Source organism: Chinchilla lanigera, unplaced genomic scaffold (assembly GCF_000276665.1).
Source record: "Chinchilla lanigera isolate Chin_1 unplaced genomic scaffold, ChiLan1.0 scaffold00070, whole genome shotgun sequence".
Classification (NCBI taxonomy): domain Eukaryota; kingdom Metazoa; phylum Chordata; class Mammalia; order Rodentia; family Chinchillidae; genus Chinchilla; species Chinchilla lanigera.
This window is the reverse complement of record NW_004955471.1, coordinates 4,406,390-4,426,914: the sequence shown is the minus strand read 5'-3', so window position 1 is coordinate 4,426,914 and position 20,525 is coordinate 4,406,390. Positions and strand designations below refer to the sequence as shown.

Genomic DNA, 20,525 nt, shown 5'->3' with positions numbered 1-20,525 from the left:
CAGGGCTGGGGATTTAGCTCAGTAGCACAGTGCCTGCCTGGCAAGCACAACGTCGTGAGTTCAATTCCCGGTACTGGGAAAAAAAAAAAAAAAAAAAAAAAGAAAAAAAAGAAGAGCTTACAAAAGACATGGGAATCATTAATACCTAATAGAAAAGAACTGAATTCTATAAGACAGATTCAAATATAAGTCAAGGAGATTAAATATTCTATTGAAAGTATACACAGCAGAGTCAACCAATGTGAAGAAAGAATATCAGATGTAAAAGACAGGGTTGTGACTGGTGATTATCAAATAAAAGATTTCTTAACAATAGGTTTTTTTTTTTTTTTTGTCCCAGGAATCAGACTCATGACCTCAGGCTTGCCAGACTAGCACTTATGCCACTGAGCTATATCCCCAGCCCCTCCTTATCAATAGGAAGGGACCACAAGAATCAATCCAACAGCTGCTAGGTGATACAAAGAAGATTAATATAAGATAAATTGGAATCAATTAAAAAAAATCAGAATATAGAACCAAGGGCAGAAGAACCTGTGACAGAAGTACTAGCAGAAAACTTTCCAAGCAACAAAAAAGAATTTGACATGCAGTAAGTAGGGCATATAGAACTTCAAACAGCCACAATCAGAAAAAGAAACTACGCAAAGGCTTATAGTAGTCAAGATTTCAGAAATTCAGTGCAAGCACAGAATATTTAAAGCTGTTAGACAAAAGAAACCCAGACTTCTCAACACAAACACTTAAGTCAAGGCAAGCTTGGAGCAAAATATTTCAAGCCCTAAAAGAAAACAACTTCCAAACCAGATTGATGTATCCCACAAAATTATCTTACAAAATTGATGGATAAATGAGATATTTCCATAATAAAGAACACCAGAAGAAATTCATGACCATCAAACCAACACTCCAAAAATTTCTGAAGAATATTCCAGAAAAAGACAACCATTCCAAGAATCCCAGTAGAATTAATCCAGCAGGCAATGAAAACAATTAAATAGAAGGGAAAGAAAGTGAACCAACAAAGGAAGATAATATAAGGGCAAGGATAAGTCTAAACCCATAAATGTTATAGCCATCAATGTGTATCGTGTCAATTCACCAATCTAAAGAAACAATGGCAGAATGGATCAAAAAATAAGATTCAACAATATGCTGCATACAAGAAACACATTTAACTCAAAAAAGAATTCATAGACTGAAAGGGTGCAAAAGATGGGAAAGAGTATATTTCATGCAACAGTAACCCAGACAAAAAACAGGGGTACCTGCTCTATTTGCAGAAAAAGTAGACTTCAAATACCAACTCACCCAATTACGTAAAACCAGCACTAATGCATGTGAAAAAATCAGGTAAGGACTAATAGAACTGTGATGGGGGGCATCAATACTCCATTGTCAAAAACAGACAGATCAACTAGATAAAAAACAACAAAGAAATATCAGAAGTGAACCAAACCTTTGACCAAATGGACTAATAAATATCTACAGTGTTCTACCCAACAGCAGAATGCACATTCTCCTGAGCAGTACATGGGACTTTCTCCAAAACAGATGAGATTGTAGCTCATAGAATGTGGTTAAGTAAATGCAAAGGACTTGAAGTTATGCCATGCATATTAACAGACCATGGTGAAATAAAATTGGAAATCAATGGCAAAAGAAACCACAAAACTACATAAACACATGGAAATTAAATAATACCTGCCTAGACAACCAATGGGTTGCAGATGAAATTAAGGAAAAAATTAGACAGTTTCTACAATTATATGATAATGCTAATGACTCATAGCAGATGTTATGGGATACAATGAAAATAGTCTTAAGAGGAACATTTATACCAGTGAATTCTCACATGAGAAAAATCAGAGCAAGCTCACATAAATAGTCTAGTGTAGAACTTCAAGCTTATATCAAAAAGGAAGAGTGAGTTAAATCCAAAGCATGCATGAGGGAGAAAATTATAAAAATCTGAGCAGAAATTACTGCAGTTTATACTAAGAAAACAATACAGAGAATCAATGAGGCAAAGAGTTGGTTCCTTGGCAGATTAAATAAAAAAGACAAACCCCTTAGGCAACCTTATCAACACAAGGAAAGAAAAACTCAAAGCCTTGGAATTATGGATGGAAAAGGCAAAATCAAAACGTCCTGCAGAAATCCAGAAGATCAACATTACCTACTTTGAGTCATGTACTTTAATAAGATGGAAAATTCAGGAGAAATGGATAGATGCCTAGATACATATGAATTCCCAAAGCTGAATCAAGAAGATAAAAAATTGTAAATAGGCCAATATCAGTCAATGAAATTGAAGAAGTAATGAAAAAAAATCTACCAATTAGAAAAGCCTAGGTCCTGATGGTTTCAATGCTGATTTCTGTAAGAACTTTAGAGAAGATCTAAGACAACTAATCCTCAAACACCTTAATGGGAAATTGAAAGGGAAGCAACACTTCCAAACACATTCCTGAAAGCATACATTACTTTGATACCAAAATCAGAGAAGTATCCAACTAAGAAAAGAAAACTATAAGCCAATGTCCTTAATGAACATAGTTGCAAAAATTGTCAGTACCATACTGGCAAACAGAACACCATGAATCACCGAAAAGAGTATACACCATGACCAAGTAGGATTCATCCTATCAATGTAGGTATGACTCCATATATGGAAATCAGTAAACACAAGGCACTACACTAACAGAACCAAGGACAAAAACCACATGATCATCTCCATAAATGCAGAAAAAACATTTAACGAAGTGCAACATCCAATTTTGATTTTAAAAAACTCCAAAAAGTGGAAATAGAGGTCTTTATATTAATCTGATAAAAGTTGTCTATGATAGATCAACAGTCAACATCATATTAAATGGTCAAAAACTGAAAACTTTCTCTGTAAAATAAGGAACAAGTCAAGAATGCCCATTATCACCACTCCTGTTGAATATACTTCCGGAAACATTTGCCAGAGCAATTAGACCAAAGAAAGAGATAAAGGGAATATGGATGAGAAAGAAGTTAAATTATTATTTGCTGATGATATGAAACTGTACACAGAAATCCTAAAATGTAAAACAAAATACTACAAGAACTAATAACATATCCATAGCATAGCAGGATACAAAGTCAACACTCAAAAATCAATAGATTCCTGTAGACAAATAACAAACTCACTGAAAGGGAAATTAGGGAAATGACACCTTTCACAATAACATCAAGAAAAATGATATACTTAGAAATCAATTTAATGAAGTGAAAGATCTTTACATTCAAAACTACAATACTCTGAAAAAGGAGAGCAGAAAAGATACCAGAAAATGGAAAGATAGCCCCTGTTCTTGTATAGGCAGAACAGTATAGCTAAAATGATCATGTTTTTAAAATTGATATACAGATTTAATGCAGTCCTGTTAAAAATATCAGTAGCGTATCTCACAGAGCCAGAGAAAACAATTGTGAATATCATGTGGTACAGGAGATACTTACAATAGCAAAAGCACTTCTGGAAAATAAGGGCACAGCATCTTGATCAAGGACATCACAGTCCCTGATTTGAAGTTATATTATAAAACTACCATGATGAATACAGCATGGCACTGGCCAAAAAAACAGACCTGAGGGGCAGTGGACCAGAATAGAAAATGCAGAAATAATTCCAAGCACCCTCAGTCACCTTATCTTTAACAAAGGGGTTAAATACCTTCATGTGAACAAAGGTAGGTTCTTTAATAAATGATGCTGGGAAAGCTGGCTTTTCACATGCTGAAAATAGAACCTAGACTCATATCTCTCACAATGCACTAAACTAAAATCAAAGTGGGTCAAAGATCTAAATATAAAAACAGAAACATTTAGTCTGCTTGAAGATAGAATAGATAAAACTCTAGAAGACATAGGTGTAGGCAAAGACATTATGAACAAAACTGTAATCACACAAGATATACCACAAAGAATCAACAACTGGGATCACGTCAAATTAAAGAACTTTTACAGAGCAAAAGAAATCACCAACAGGACAGACCACCAAAGAATGGTAAAATTTTTTATCACCTACCCCTTAGACAAAGGACTAATATTTAGAATGTACAAAGAACTCAGAACAATCAGACCCCTCAAATTTAAAGATCCAATCCAAAAATGCACATCTGAAATCAACAAATGCTTCTCAGATTAGGAAGTACAATCAACAAGTAAATATATGAAAAAATGTTTAATCTCTCTGGTCATTCAAAAATTCAAATTAGCTGGGTGTGGGATGTGGTGGCACACTCCTGTAACCCCAGCACTCAGGAGGCTGAAGCAGGAGGATTGCTTTGAGTTTGAGACCAGCCTCAACTGCATAGTGAAACCCTGTCTCAAACACGCATACACACACACACACACACACACACACACACACACATCTAAAAGAAAAATGAAAATTAAAACAACACTGAGACTCCATCTCACTACAGAAAGAATGACTGTCATCAAGAAATCAAGCACCAACAAATACTGGTGAGGCTGTGGGGAAAAAATGAACCCTCCTCCATTGTTGTGGGAATGTAAATTGATACAACCTTATGGAATTCCTCAAAAAACTAAACGTAGTGATTCCATTTGACACAGCTGTTCTCTTCTATGTATCTTTCCCAAAGAGTTAAAAACAAACATCATACCACAGTGATGTATGCGTACCCATGTTTAATGCAGAGAAACTTATAATAGTTAAATCTTGGAAACAGCGCATATGCCCATCAACAAATGAATAGATAAGAAAATGTGGTTTTTATATCAGTACTAGTGTGCCATAAAGAAGATAAACCTGAGTTGCTTTTAGGCAAACAGATGCACCTCAAGATAATAATTTTAAGTAAAGTAAATCAGACACACTAGTTTAAATATCACATTGTTTCTCTTATGTTAGAAATCCAAAGAGTAAGTAAGGAGCACCAGGGAGGATAGATATTGGGAAGCCCAATGGAAGGAGAAGACAGGAGTGAGGGGGAGAAGGGAAGGAAAAGAAAAGGAATTTTAAAAAGAGAATGTAAGGAAAAAATGGAAGCAAAGCTTTTATAAGTAGGAGGCGAAGAGCAGTTGAAGAGAGGGGAGGAGAGTAGGGAAAAGTCATTAAGATGCATTATATACAGGTACAAGTTCCCTATGATGAATGTGATATTATGTGTAACGAGTATATACAAATAAAAAAGAATTACCTATTATAGAACAAAATCTTTATTTTCTGACTCAAATGTGCTACAAACAGAAATCTGTACACAAACCTCAGAAAGTAACCACTAGTGAATCGTCTACTCCATGGGAAGTGTGAACCTGTTGATGACAAAGCAATGCATAGAGGGGTTCTGACCTTCAGGGAAATGCTATTACTCCATAAAAAATAATAAATAAAGCCATAGTCTAAGAAACGGGGTGAAATAGAAGCAAAGGGAGAAATCAAAATAAATTTAAGGAGAACAAAATAAATACACAGAGTTTACTGACTCTCCTACCATTTTATAGGCTTTGTATCATGGACCAAATTTGAAAGCAGTTATAGACATGTATCGAGGACTAATCTATCGTGTTAAATATAGACTCGGCCTTTGGAGAACAAGACAAATTATAAACCTCATAGAGCTGGAGGAATGGATGGACAGAAAAAAGTGTAAGTGATGGAGTCATTTCTGCTTTAAATTTGGAATTAATTAAACATTCAAGTTTTGCATATACTTACTTATGACAAACCAAGGTAGACTATATTTTATATTCCTGGAAGCTATTTCCATTTTAAAGTGGCATATTACATAGTTGGATTAGTTCATTAAGGCCCTCAATTCATAAGCTGTGAGAGCCTCATTCTGCCCAAACAAAGCACAAAAACAAATTTAAGGGTGAATATTGGGAAGATAGCTAAAGAATAGATATCAGATAGAATATGAATTACAGCTTTTGCAGAGGTCTAGGGAACAGGGAATAAAGAAAATTATTTGCCTCTGGAGGATAGATTAGCACCTATAATGTAAAGACATTCGTTGCTCTGCTTTAAATCACAATCCAGGGAGACCTTGCCTGATTGGTTTACAGTGAATCATGTGTCTAGCACTTTGCAGTGGGAAAGTCAGGAACCTTGAGAGTTACAAAGGCTCTACACACTGGAGGAAAGGTTGCACTCCAAATGAAAGTTAAAACATCGATACATAAATATAGGTAATTGGCTCTGAGCAGAAAAATCCACCTGTCACTTATTGGTGTTGGAATTTCTTCCATAGAACAAGGTCCCCAATTTATATCAGAAATCCATAATTCTATTTATATTTAGCAAATCAAGTATTGTTTAGCATGAAGATAGATTATTAGACCCAGTCTTTTGATAAAAACATTATGTAAGTAAATTGTGCTTAATTGGGTTAATCACGGCTTTATAAAATTTTTGGTGGACTGAGTTGATTATAAAATGTTTCACATGTTGAGTTATGAGTTGCATGAAGACAGGTACTATGTTCAACAACAAATATCTACTATTGTCAAAAACATTGCTTTCATTGAGTTTATTGTTATGTTAAAACAATGTATCTTTTTACAAATAATCAAAATAACCAGAACTTTCTGTGTTGGAACGATTCCTTTTCTACTGTCAGCGGTTGAGAAGAAGTGTGTGTGTGTGTGTGTGTGTGTGTGTGTGTGTGTGTGTGTGTGTCTATGTAAGAGACAGACAATTGGTTTTTAGCTAAGCAGCTCTTTGAATAAAAATTTATTTAAAAAAAATCAGAGAGGAGCCCGGTGAATAGATGGAGGAAGAATGTTCTAGGCAGATGGAGCAGCGAGAACCAGGACTTTAGTTGGAGGCTGCTAGTGTTGGAGGAAGCAGGTGATTGATATTATTGAAATCATGAGTGAGAGAATAAAGTAGGGCTGGAGATGTAGTATGGAGCACTGGTTGTGTCAGATTTCATAGATCATTGTATTTTACCTTGAGAGAGTTCAGAAACCATTGGTACCTCCTAAACAAGGATCTGTGGTAGAACTTACGTGGCACTGAGGATAGTCTGACATGAAACAAAAAGCAGACAAAAACCACTTCAGTTAGGACACATGGTGCTCAGCTTAATATAGGATCTGAAGCATAATAAAAGTCATCTAATTGGATAAAGAATTATCAACCAAAGCATCCATTTATATTGAAAACTTGTTACTCTAATTATCTCACAGACTCTGCAAGTTCTTATTTACCTTCATGTTCCTTAGAAAATTCTCCTTTTTGTTTATTGATTGCTAATTGAAGGATATGTTGAAAGATATCCTTGCATGTTTTTAAGCATATTTCAATCATTCAAATATCTCAATTTTCATAAATAAAATTTTATGTTTTCTCTAATTGCACTAGCCTAGTATATAAATTATGCTTGTGTATTTTGTTGCAAGTTTGCTTGTAAGGCAAAATATTCAGCTTAGGGGCATTGTTACCTATTAACATGGCCAACAAACCATTTTGCCTATAATAATGTTACCTATTAATATAGTCATTATAATGTTAATATGTACATCAATCTGATCTTATGAAAAATATCTAAAACTAATTGATTCCAGGGAAAACTAATAGAAACTAATAGAAAAAATAGAAGTATTTTTTGAAGGATAAATGTATTTATGTACTTTGAAAAAGGAAAAAGTAACATAGTTTGGTGGATTTCAGAATCAGGTCCAGATACAAGAATTCAAGTACAACCAACTTATTTGGGAGTGCATCGCAGAAGATACTGTTAGGGAAAGACAGAAGGAATGCAGGAAGGGGACAGAAGTGAAAAAAGATTGCACTATCAAGCGAACTCAGGAGAACAGTGGTGCCTGCTTCCCTCAAATGCTAGGTGTTCATCTGCCAACTCTCTCAAGTTTGGTCGGGGGCCACTCCAGGGGGCATGGGGTGTCAATTTCCTGCTTTCTCTGGCTTGCTGCGCTGGTGGGCAGAGGGAAGCCATGTGGCAGAAGGAGCCCTGAGGCAATGACATGCAGATGCTGGCATGTTCAGGTTATTTCAAAATATGCAGAAATATAAGAGACAAGGAGATGTGAATTGGGGCACCAAAAATAATTGCTTTAGTTTGTGTGTTTGAAAAGAGAAAAACATGTAGGTATACTAAGTGTAAGTTTGTTTTACTGCTGTATTTTATTTATTTATTTATTTTTTGGTTTTTCTCCGGTACCGGGAACCGAACTCACCACCTTGCGCTTGCCAGGCAGGCGCTTTTGCCGCTGAGCTAAATCCCCAGCCCCTTTCTGCTGTATTTTAAAATCTAGAACAACTAGTGACATTTTGGAATCAGTAAATATTTCTTGCATTTGCTGATGTTTCAATGCTATCTCCTTCAATTGAATGAAAGAGTGAATGAATAGAAAACTGAAATCCATACGATCGAGTTCCAGGATGATAAAACTTCTGTGCAAAACCACGCAGATGCCTATTGTCATTGGGAACCCATATTTCAAAGCTAAGTCTGTACTTCAACCTACTTAAACAGCCCCTGTCAACCTGTATATATTAAATAACAATGAGTTCTATGAAATTAATGCAATATACTTCGGAGTGGAGACTCAGAATCATTGTTCTGAAAAGAAAAAACAACATTTTTGTAAAAGTATGTCTACAAATTGTATGTGACAATGCTCTTGATACAGGACATAGATGACAGATATCCTAGCTAAGTGATTTTCTGTGGTTAGTCTTGAACCAGAGGTGCCAAAGCACCTGAAACAAGGACGTAAGGACACATGAAATCAGTAAGCAAAATGTAGATACTGCTTCTATAGGGAACAAATTAGACATTGAATAAGCAGCCCAAAGTGGAATAAACAATTTAAGTGATTAAAATGTGAATTGAAAGCCAAACAAAGATGAACAATTAGGGAATTTAATAACTGCATTCTGAATGAGTCAGCAAAAGCGAGACCCACAGAAATCCTAACATTGCTGGTGAGGAGAGGACAAAAAGGAACTCTCAGACATTGCTAGTGGGAATGTAAACTAGTGTAGCCATTTAGGGAATGGTATGGTGCTTTCTTTAAAAACCAAAAAGAAATCCACCATGTGATCCAATGTCTCACTTTTAGATATAAATCCCCAGCAAATAATCAGTATACCAAAGAGATACCTGCATACCTGTGTTTATTGCAGCATTATTCACAAGAGCTAAGATACAGAGTGTAGATGCCCACTGACAGTTGAATGAATAAATCAAATGTAATCTCTCTCTCACTCTATCTCTGTATCTATATCTATCTATATATGAGTTTTATTCAGCCATAAAAAAGAATGAATTATTATCCTTTACGGCAAGTTGGAGGATATTATGCTAAGCAATATGAACCAGACACCAAAAGACATATTTCATCTTAATTGTGGAATTAAAAAAAATCAACCTGAAAGTGGAATAGTGATTATCAGAGTTTGGGAAATGAGTCTGAAGAGTAGAGAAAAGGAGATTGGATTTGATCAGGGCATACTGCATACATGTACTGAAATATCACACTGAACCCCATGTAGGTACAATAACTACATCTTAGTCAAAAATAAATTTGAAAAGCTATGTCTTGTGGTGTGGTTTGCGCAATGATATGTGTAGTCTATGATCAACAACCACACAGCCAGAATGGAGGAGCCTGGTGTTGTGCCGAGGGAATCCAGTCTGATTTCACTGCGGTGGTTGGAAGGAGGTGGAGCTGGCTTATGCCAGTAGGTAACACGGTGCTTCTCACTCATGGAGGATTTTCATCAGACATGAAAATAAAGCTGGAGTTAAGACATCTTCAGACCCAGATGAATCTTTCAGGTCCTACACTTGGTATATTATTCATAAAGAAAATATTTTCTTTAATCTTTTGGTCTTTTAGTCTATGAAACGATGTTTGCCAAGAGAGAAGACTGGCAAGGATTAGAAAGAAGTGAGCTCCTTAAGTACTTCAATGACTGTGGTCACTTCCCAACGCAGAAACAAATCGATGATTACTGGGACATGACCTGCAGAGGTGAGCAGTTTCTCATGTCTTTCTCCTTCTGTTCTTTCCGTTCCCTTTTGCCTTATATCATTCCTTTTCTTTCCTGTTCTTTGTCTTACTTTTTGTTTTGTTTTAGAAGTTCTTTGTCCTTAAAATTCTTTGCTTCTGAGTTTAATATATTGAAGGAGGACAGGTTGGAAGAAATTAATAACAATGTTTTGGAGGTAGTGATGATTTTAGCTTTTAAATAAATATTTTGATATAACATAAGCTATAGCTAGTTGAGTATATGACCAACCAGCAGATCTTACATATTGATGCTAAAAATCTTTTTCTTGAGTGGATTTGGCACTGATGAATATAGTCGAGATTAAATGTCTAAACATCAAATCTATTTTAATGTAACTAAATTTTATAGTAAGAAAATAAATACTTTTCTGACCTGTTAATAAAATAAAAGATAGTATTGTCTGAGAATATTTAATAAGTCATATAAAGGCACACTTCTTCTTTAAAATCTTCTTTAAAACGTAATGGAGGGGTGGAAATTGTAATTAGGGCATGGGAAATCCCAGTGAATTTTCCTTAACACAGTACCTTAAGATACTTCTTGATTTTTCTTTATTTCACTTCCTAGATTTATTGAAGTGTAATTGACAAAAACATTCAAGGTGATACTTTAATGTATATATACACTGTATAATGATTACCCCAATCAAATTAATCAATATACCTATCATCACCCACAGTTGTCCTCTATGTGAGTGTACATGGGCACAGACACATGCATATGTGTGTGTGTGTGTGTGTGTAAGTGTGTGTGTGGTGAGGACACAAGATCGTCTTAATAAATTTCATATAAACAATGCAATGTTATTAACTATTTCACTCTTTTCTCCCTTCTCTTACTTTTATTAAACTTGCATTGGATTACTATGCTGTACACATATTAGATCTCTATAACTTATTTACCAAATAAGTGAAAATGTGTACTTCTTTAACAACATCTGCCCATTTCACCCAACAGCTTGTCCTGGCATTCTAGTTTCTTTATTTATCAGTTCAACTTTCTTAGGTTCCACAAGTAAGAGAAATCGTACACTATGTATCTTATTGCGTCTGGCTTACTTTGCTTAGTATAGTGTCCTCTGGATTGTTCCGTATTGTTACAAATGGCATAATTTTTATGGCTGAATAATATTCTCTTGTTCATATGTGCCACATTTTCCCCTTCATCCATTAATAGAAACATAGGTTGATTTCACTTCTTGGCTATTGTGACTAAAGCTGGCAGCAAATGTGGAGATGCAGATAGCTCTTTGACATACCGATTCCATTTTCTTTAAATAGATACCCAGGAATGGGATTCTTAGATCTATGGTAGTACTATTTTTAATTTTTTGAGGAACTTCTATACTGTTTTCCACACTGTTTATCCACCAGCTCCTCCCAGGCAGTGGTTAAGGACCTCTCCAGTGAGGGGGTCTTAATTTCCTGCCGCCTCTGACTTGCTACAAGGGTGAAGTCCTGTGCCAGAAAGAGCCCTTAGTCCATGAAGTGCACAGCCAAGCTGCCACAAAATGCACAGGAATGGAAGCGACAAGGAGATATGGATGAAGAAAGCAAAGCAGCTGCTTCAGTTGGGTTTTTTGTTAGTTCTATTTTAAATTTTTTGGAAAAATTTTCCTTCTGTTTTGACAAACTGTTCTGCAGCCTCCAATCTCATCAGCAGTGTTCAGGATTCCCTTTTCCCATCTTCACCAACATTTATCTCTTAATTTTGATAACAACTGTGACAGGTAAGCTGAATTCTCAAAGCAGTTGGTTTGGAAACTGTCTGGGGCATTAGTAAAGCCCACTTCTGGGTATATCCAGGTAAGTATGGAGACTAGACTTGGTTCTATATCTGGCCCCTGGCCCCTTCCTCACCTGTGCTAGTCTCTTGCTCTGCTTGCCAGCCACCATGAACTAAGCAGGTTTGCTCCACGATCCCCTTCTACTATAATGTTGCCTTAGAACTTGTCTACCATGCACTGAAACCTCTAAAACTATGAGTCGAGTAAAATCTTTAGGTTTGGGAGTCATGTGTGTTGCCTAGCAACAGAAAAACCGGACTAGTACAGCAGCTATGAAAACATGTATGAGGTGATATACCATTGTGATTTTGATCTGTATTACCTACATAAATGATGTTGCACATTTTTTTCATATACCTGTTGACCACTTCCAATTTACTCTGTAAAAAAATGACTCTTTAGGCCCTTTTCCATTTTTAAATTGAATTAGTTGCTAATGATTTATTTGGTCTGTTTTTTATGTTTGGTTCGCTTTTGAGGTCATATCCAAAACATCTTGGCCAAGATCATTTTTGCAAAGCTTTCCCTGTTTCTTGTGGAAGTTTTATGGTTTCAGACCTTACCTTTAAATCTATTCTATTTTGAATTAATTTCTTTAGATGGTGTGAGGCAGGGTAAAATTTTATTGTTTTATACATGAGTGTATAAATTTCCCAATGCCATTTATTGAAGACATTCTTTTCTCTTGTGTATTCTTGGCATTCTCATAAAAGGTTAGTTACCTGTGTATGTGTGGGCTTAATTCTGAGTTCTATATTCCATTACATTGGCTTTTTTTGTCTGTTTTAATGCTAGTACTATATTACTTTGAGTGCTGTGGCCTTATAGCATAGTTTGTAGCTCTGTTTTTTTGTCCTTGGGATTGCTTTAGCTATTTGATTTTTTTGTGATTCTTTATAAATTTTAGGCTTTTTTTCTAAAATATCATTGAAATTTTGATAGCGATTGTAATGAATTTGTAGGTGATTTTTGGATAGCATGGACATTTTACCATTGGGCTGGGGATTTAGCTCAGAGGCACCCCTCCTGCCTGGCCAGCGTGGGGTCCTGAGTTCAATTCCCGGAACCGGGAAAAAGAAAAGAAACTTTGCCGAGAAGTCTTGTTGACCTCTCACAGTTTCCCCACACGGAAAAATCTTGGGTCTGGGGATTTAGCTCAGTGGCACAGCGCCTGCCTGGCAAGCACAAGGTCGTGAGTTCAATTCCTGGTACTGGGAAAAATTAATAAATAAATAAATAAACAAAATTTTCCCAATTACTGAACATAGGGTGCCTGTCTATTTACTTATGTATTCTATTTCTTTCATTCATGCCTTTATGGTCTACATTGTAGAGATTGTCACCTCCTTGTTTAAATTTATTCCTAAGCATTTTATTTTGCCTGATGCTATTACACATGGAATTATTTGCTTAATTTCTTATTCAGATAATTTATTGTTAATGCAGAGGAATGCAACTTAGTTTTATGATTTAAGTTTTCTCCCTTTCTCCTCATGTTACTAGAGCTTTCTGATATGTTCAGAAATGATGTGTCCATAATTTAATAAGGATGAAAACAATCAAACAAACATTTAAAGACCTTTTTTATTGTAGAAAAAGGGCTCTCTCCAGTAGGAAGATGTAGCAGTTACCTTATGTTGCCTTATGATTTATTAGTTACTTTATGTTCCTTAATGGGAAAAAGTTCAGAGGTTTTAGTCTATGGTTGGTCGGCTCCAAAGCAGAAAAATATGGGAAAAGGGCATGGTGGAGCAAAGCTACCCACCTCATGGCAGCTAGGAAAAGAGAGGTTCAGAAAGAAACAGAGAGGAAAGGGCCAGAGGCTGGATACAGTCCCCAAGTTCACCTCCCATTGACCAACCACAGGGGTGCTTTCTTGACCTCTTGGGTTTCTCCCAAGCCAATCAACTTGACAAACAAGATTAACCATTGCAGAAGATGTGAATAAAGTGAATAAAGACTGAAGCTTTATTATATTTTTAGTTTTTGTCCTTCATCCTTAGTCCACATTTATGTGGACTTTCTTGTTTTTTTTTTTTTTTGTCTTTTCTTCCGGTACCAGGAATTGAACTCACGACCTTGCGCTTGCCAGGCAGGCGCTTTGCCACTGAGCTAAATCCCCAGCCCCTGGACTTTCTTTTGACATTGTTATATCCCTCATGCTTAAAAGAATTTTCTCAACTCTGGTAGATATTTATTCATCTTTTGACATTGGCATCCAAATCATTTTTCATTTCAGTGGTCATGACTCATTGACTTTTTACTAGTGAGAAAAATTCTGAATTTAGCAAATGTGGAAAATATTATAATACATAAAATTTCCAAGAAATAGCAATAATAAACATCTGATACATATTTCTACAGTTTTCTTGGGCAAATGGAATTATTTTTATGAAAACTTTGTATTTCTTACATATTGATTGAACATCTGATTCTTTTGCATTGTAATATTCATGTTTCCAAGCTATAAATATATTTTATAACATTAGTTATGAGTGAATAGTAATCTGCTTTAAGAATTTTCTATACAGTACTTATTGTTGTGTATTTAAGTAGTTTTCTTTTTACAGTAAATAACAAAATTTAAAAAGTCAAATGAAGCAAAATAAGCATTTCAAAAATTGATATACTAGTGTTAGTAATTTAAAATATCATTGTTTTTCAAGTTAATACAGTAGTTTCCTTCTTTTTGTCCTTTTTTTTTTTTTTTTTTTTTTGAGACAGACAGGGTCTTGCTATTCAGTTCAGGCTGGCTTTGAGCTCACTTTGTAGCCCAGGCTGGCCTCGAACTTGTAAGGATCCTCCTGCCTCAGCCTCCTGAGTGCTAGGATTATAGGCATGCGTCACCATGCCCGGCAATACAGTAGTTTCATAGGAGTAACTTGCTCTACTGATTACTTTGGAATACAGCACGGTGAGTTAGCTTTAGAGTGTGGTTTTGGTATCAACTTTCCTGGAGATAAGGTTTATATGTAGATTTCCCCTCAAAGCCTCATGTGCTCGTACTTGGGGCTTTGGAGAAGTGGTCATGCAGATTTTGTAATCATCAGTGGATCAGTCCATGGATGAGTTAATAGCTAAACGTGATGTTGGGAGGTGGAACCTGGTCAACAGAGGCCGGTAACTGCGTGGGTGGGCGTGGCCTGGAACAGGCTATCTACCTCCCTGCTCCTCCGTCACTCTGCATCATCTCCATGCCTGAGCAGCTTTTCCTCTGCCACCTGTGGATAGAACCCTCTACTGACTGCGAGTCAAACCTTGCCTCCCTTAAATTGCAGGTGTTGGGTATTTTGTCCCTGAGATGAAAGTGATTAAGAACCTGGGTTACTTCCTTGCTGTACCACTTACTGGCTATTCTGGAACAAGCTGTTTATCCCTTCTATGCCTTCTATGCCTTGTTCTTCTCAATTATAAAAGGAAGATAATGTCCAAGTCCTTGTGAGAGTTAAATGCATGATACAATGCAAGATACATAATCTCCTTTAAATGCTCAGTAAATGTTCTTATTCTTGTTCATAAACTTTATATATTCTTATTAGTATTCTTCTAATATTTTTATTTTCAAAACGTTTATGTATGGAAACTAATTGTATATTGACTCAACTTTATAGAGATATATATTTAAATGTTACTCATTGTCTTCTAGTAATAGTAATCTGTTTCAATTATTATAATGAACTTTGTGCTGTAGAAGACGGTATTCTTATTTATGGTGATTGTACAGAGGAGGGGACTGAGACTTAGAAAGAGCCTTTTCCAAGCTCACTGATAAACTGAAACTTTAACCCTGTCCCTTCAATCCAAAATCAATGCTCCTTCTACTTTATTATGCACCGATATTTAAAAATCAATACTACAGAACCATAATTAGATGGATGATTAAAACATTCTTGACAGTAAGGACTCCTTTTATTAATCTTTTACAGACTAGCTTAATGCCTGTGATACAGTACATTTTCTGTAAATGATTGAATCTATTAAAATTTTTATAAAATTTGTAATTTTCAAAAGAAAACTTCATTTGAAAACACTTTGCATCTTAATGCCTAGGACTGGGGCTCTTTCTCTCAAAGAAGAGGGCACTACAATTTTAATTGTATGTCTAGTCATATTGCTCTATCCAGTTTAAAATTCTTTTGGTGCGTAGAAAGCTTTCATTTAAAGTGGAGAAAATATTCTAACAGAATGGTAGGAAAACAAGATTTATGGGAAAAAGAGCAAAAGTAATGAGTTTCTGTTTGCTAGTGATATATGTTCTATTTTAAAGAGCATCGGATTTTGTGCATTTTTAAATTGTCAGTCATCTTCATTCATACCGACTTTTTTGATTGTGGATAATAGCTCCAGATGTGCAACCTACGCATTTTCTCATCCGGTAGAATGTTTCACCTAATGCATTGTAGTTAATTCAGTTGATTAACTTCTTCAGTGTGTTACACCAAGTAGGTCAAATTCCTAAAGCTGTCTGTATGTCTTCAGGTATTTTTAGCTTTTTTTTTTCATTCTTTATTCTTATCACTATGGTAACAACAAAAAATTGTGACTGAGGACATGATTTGTGTCTGAAAATCTTCCTTTGGGGAATGAAGCAACTTTGGGCTGCATGTACAGACTGATCTTAAGAGCTACAGACTATGCAAACTTGAGACATGAAAACCACCACTTGATAAAATTCATTTAAATCCCAAGGAAGGAAATGGGTAACAATAGAATAGCACAATTCAAAGTATCGAAAATAATACAGTGTGATTCCGTATTATCTGTTCACACATCTGCCTCCTCTTTAGAAGTCTGAACTTTAAAGGTTCCCCAGTATTTTTCCAACATGTAAATTGAACTTTAGTTCATTTTCTGCAATGAAAATAATCAGAAAACTCAACAGTGAAGAGATATTCATCTTTTAATATAGAACCCTAGGTCTTAAAAACATGCAAGATATGTATATATTATTTAGCCATTTCCTTATCCTTTCTTTTTGTAAAAACTATGGCCTGAGAGGTGATGTGAATTTGTTTTAGATTCCCTGACTGGTTATTATAATGACATCCTGGGTCTGCTTTCCTCTGAGTACATCTTCTTCCCCTACCAGCCAGCAAGGCTGTATTTCCTGATACTTTATCAAAACGTGGTATTATGTTACTAAATGGGAAACATACAATTATTTTTTCTCTCATTTTTTCACATAAACAGGCACTTCAACAAAGTTTTAATAATGTAGAAAATGGATTTAAAATGATTTTTTAAAAGATGATAGAGGATTCTAGGGCATAATCAATAGGAGACTGGCAAATTCTCATGGCAAAAGGACAGAGTGTCAGGAAATGTGTTATAAAACTGCTATTTTAAATAACTTGTGAATGTGAAATTTAACACATTTTCATAAAATATTTATAAAATGCACACAGACAAAAGGAGACAATTTTCTGTTTCAGATGGCCTAAGACTGCTGACCAGGCTTCAGCTAGCATAGGTGGCCAGGTCATACAAGGCTTCACACTGCCACCCTTAGCGTTTGTGGAAGGTAGCTGATAATTTATCTTCCTTATTAATGCAATAAAAATGTGATCCCACTCTATATCTAGTGGTAGTACAAGTCTTTTTTTTTTTTGTACCAGGAATCAAACTTAGGGCCTTGCACTTGCCAGGCAGGCGCTTGTGCCGCTGAACTATATCCCCGGCCTCCGGTGGTACAAGTCTTGATTCATGAACCCACTGCTTTCTATAGTGACTTATTTTTTTTTTTTTTTAAATTTTTAGCTTCAATTCACCAGAGATTTAATTTCAGGCAATTTGCCTTTTTATTTTATTTTCTTGAGGTTATTGCTAAGTAAGGGTGGTGGGCAGGCAATTTCAAATGTTACCACAACCTCAGGCAACTGATCTGTTTTTCATGTCTGTAGCTTTGTCATTTCTGGAGATAGTTTGTAAGTGGGATCATACACTATGTAGTCTATTATGACTGTTGCCTTACACTTACTAAGGTTTTGGTGGTTTATCCTTGCTGTTCAATTTAAGATCACTTCATTTTATTTTATTTCCAAATAATGTTCTAGTGTATGGACAAGCCACAGTTAGTTTATTCATCAGTTAATGGTTATTTGTATTGTTTCTAGTATTTTATTATAATGAATAATGGTGTTATGAACATCTTATTGTATTTTTATTTGCATTATATCTCAATGAATTTTGTTGAGTATTTTCTCAAATGCTTAGTAGACATTTGTGTATCTTTGATATAGGAATTTATTCAAAACTTTGTATGTTCTTTTAAGTGAGAGTTCTGTTTTTTTAAATTAGCAGTGTTCTTTCCATCCTAGATATTAATTTCTTATCAGACAATTTTGTGCATTATGCAAATATATATTTTTCCAAACCTGAGCTTTGCATTTTCACTTTCTTAATAATATGTCTAAAGACTACAAGTTTTTATGTTTTGTGAAGTCCAGTTAATTATTTTTCCCTTTGGGAGTAGGTATTTGGTGTAATATCTAAGAAATTTTTTACTTTTCACACAATAACAAAGGTTTTTGTCCATTTTTATTTGTTTCTGATATTTTATTGCTTAGCTCTTTTTTGTTTTTTATTTTTATTCTAAAGACAAAAAAAGTATTACTAAAACAGTTTCAAAACATGCTAGTAGGAGAGTAGCAATAAATAATACATTGTGTATTGTTATCTTCATAGAAATTATTCAGAGTATTATAGCCAGTTGTCCCTCAGACAAAGGACTTACATCTAGAACATATAAACAACTGAAAAAAATCAGGCCCCAAAATTTGAACACCCAATCCATCTGAGCATCTGACATGAATACACACTTCTCAGATAAAGAAATAGAAATGGCAAATATTGTCTTCCTTGTGTGAGAAACTGAAACAGTAAGTTCTAAAATGTACAATAGATATTGTGAAATGGGAAGAAATTGTTAAAATGGAAAAAGGATTTTGAAACAAAACAATAGGAATTAGCAGTGGCTGTTACATTACATATTGCTATGTTCAAGGGAAGTTGCTCAGATTACCAGATGTAAGAATTCAAGATTGATCTTGTTTATGTTGTTGGTATGTTGTTATTTTTAAAAATTTTTTTTATTAAAAACAAACAAACCAGAAAGGAACTATGATAGGGGAAAGGAGAAAGGACATTAGCGAAAAGGGAAAATAATGCAAGTCAGTTATACTATTAGTGTCTTCTAGTTCATTATAAAGGAAAGTTTGTCCTAATATAGATTCTGTCTACAGCATATAAAGAATTTTAAAAAAGCAGATCCCCAGAATTCAAAGACCCAATCCAAAAATGGGCATCTGAGATGAATGCATACTTCTCAGATGAAGAAATACAAATGGCAAATAAATACATGAAAAAATGCTCCACATCATTAGTCATTTGAGAAATACAAATTAAGACAACAGTGAGATTTCATCTCACCCCAGAGAGAATGGCTAGCATTAAGAAATCAACCAATAACGAATGATGGCGAGGCTGTGGGGAAAAAGGAGCCCTTCTTCACTGGTGGTGGGAGTGTAGACTGGTATAACCGCTGAGGAAATCAGTGTGAAATTACTCAAAAAACTAGGATTAGACATCCCATTTGACCCAGCTATTCCCCTTCTCGGTGTTTTCCCAGAACTAAAAATATTGTACCACATCAATATATATGCACCCATGTGTATAGCAGCACAATTTGTATAGCTAAATCTCGGAGCTCTGTCTTTTTGGCCTGTTGTTAATTCCTTTTAAATTATTTGCATCTTAGAGTATAAAGTGCTTTTCTGCGGAACTTTATATTTTTAATGCAGACAAACTATGCTGTTTGATTGGCATCTTTAGTCCACTCCATTGGTAAAGTAATTGGTATGGTTGGAGTTTTACTATTTGTTTTATATGTCACTTGCAGACATCTTTGTTATCCATTCCTTCTTTAATGCTTTCATTTGCATTGTGTACATGTACTTTTAGTTTATCATTATAACAACAGTTTTAAACTTATAAAGTGTTTTTAGTTGTGTCTAGGAATTGTGGTATACATTTTAATGTATTATAAAATTGTTTTGATTAATATTAAAATAACTCCAATGATACCTAGCAGCTCTGCTTCAAAACAGCTGCATGCCAGTCCTCCTCCTTTTTGCTATGACTGTCATGTGTATCACATGTATAAAATGTGTAGCCCTAGCATTAGTTTCATAATTATGTTCTTATGTAATCATTCAGTTTTTTAAGGCAATTAAGGGGAGAAATGTGAAAATGTTTTATGTAGTTTATATATGTATGAATACATTTACTATTTCCTTTGATCTTCATCATTTCTCTGTATATGAGTCACCATCTGGTGTCTTTTCCTTCCAGCAGTATTCTAACTGTGAATTCTTTTAATCTCATTTAGTCTGAGAATGTCTTTATACTTTGAGTTTTGAAGAATAGTTTTGCTGGTTATAGAATTCCTGGTTTCCAGTTTTATTTTTTAGTCATTTGAATCCGTCCTTCTAGTACTACTTTCTGATCATCCTTGGTTTTGGTGAGAAATCAGTCGTGCATCTTATTTTCATTCCCATCTATATGAGGGGGGTGTTTTATTTTTTTCCTTTTTCCGTCTGCTTTCAATACTGTTTCTCACTTAACACTTCGACTATGGTGTGTTTAGGTGAAGACATTTTGCATTTGTTTATCATAGTTGGTGTTCATTGAATTTCT

At 35.0% G+C, this 20,525-nt stretch overlaps 1 protein-coding gene across 6 annotated transcripts in view; it reads left to right on the top strand.

Moving 5' to 3' along the window:
- The window catches only part of LOC102018715, a 395,385-nt gene that overhangs the window by 218,815 nt on the left and 156,045 nt on the right, over positions 1 to 20,525 (top strand). For all 6 annotated transcript variants that reach the window (XM_005400878.2, XM_005400880.2, XM_013522869.1 and 3 more), the window contains 2 exons: positions 5,506 to 5,650; positions 9,871 to 10,005. In XM_005400878.2, the coding sequence (XP_005400935.1) occupies positions 5,506 to 5,650; positions 9,871 to 10,005 (280 nt within the window). The remainder of the gene's footprint in view (positions 1 to 5,505; positions 5,651 to 9,870; positions 10,006 to 20,525) is intronic.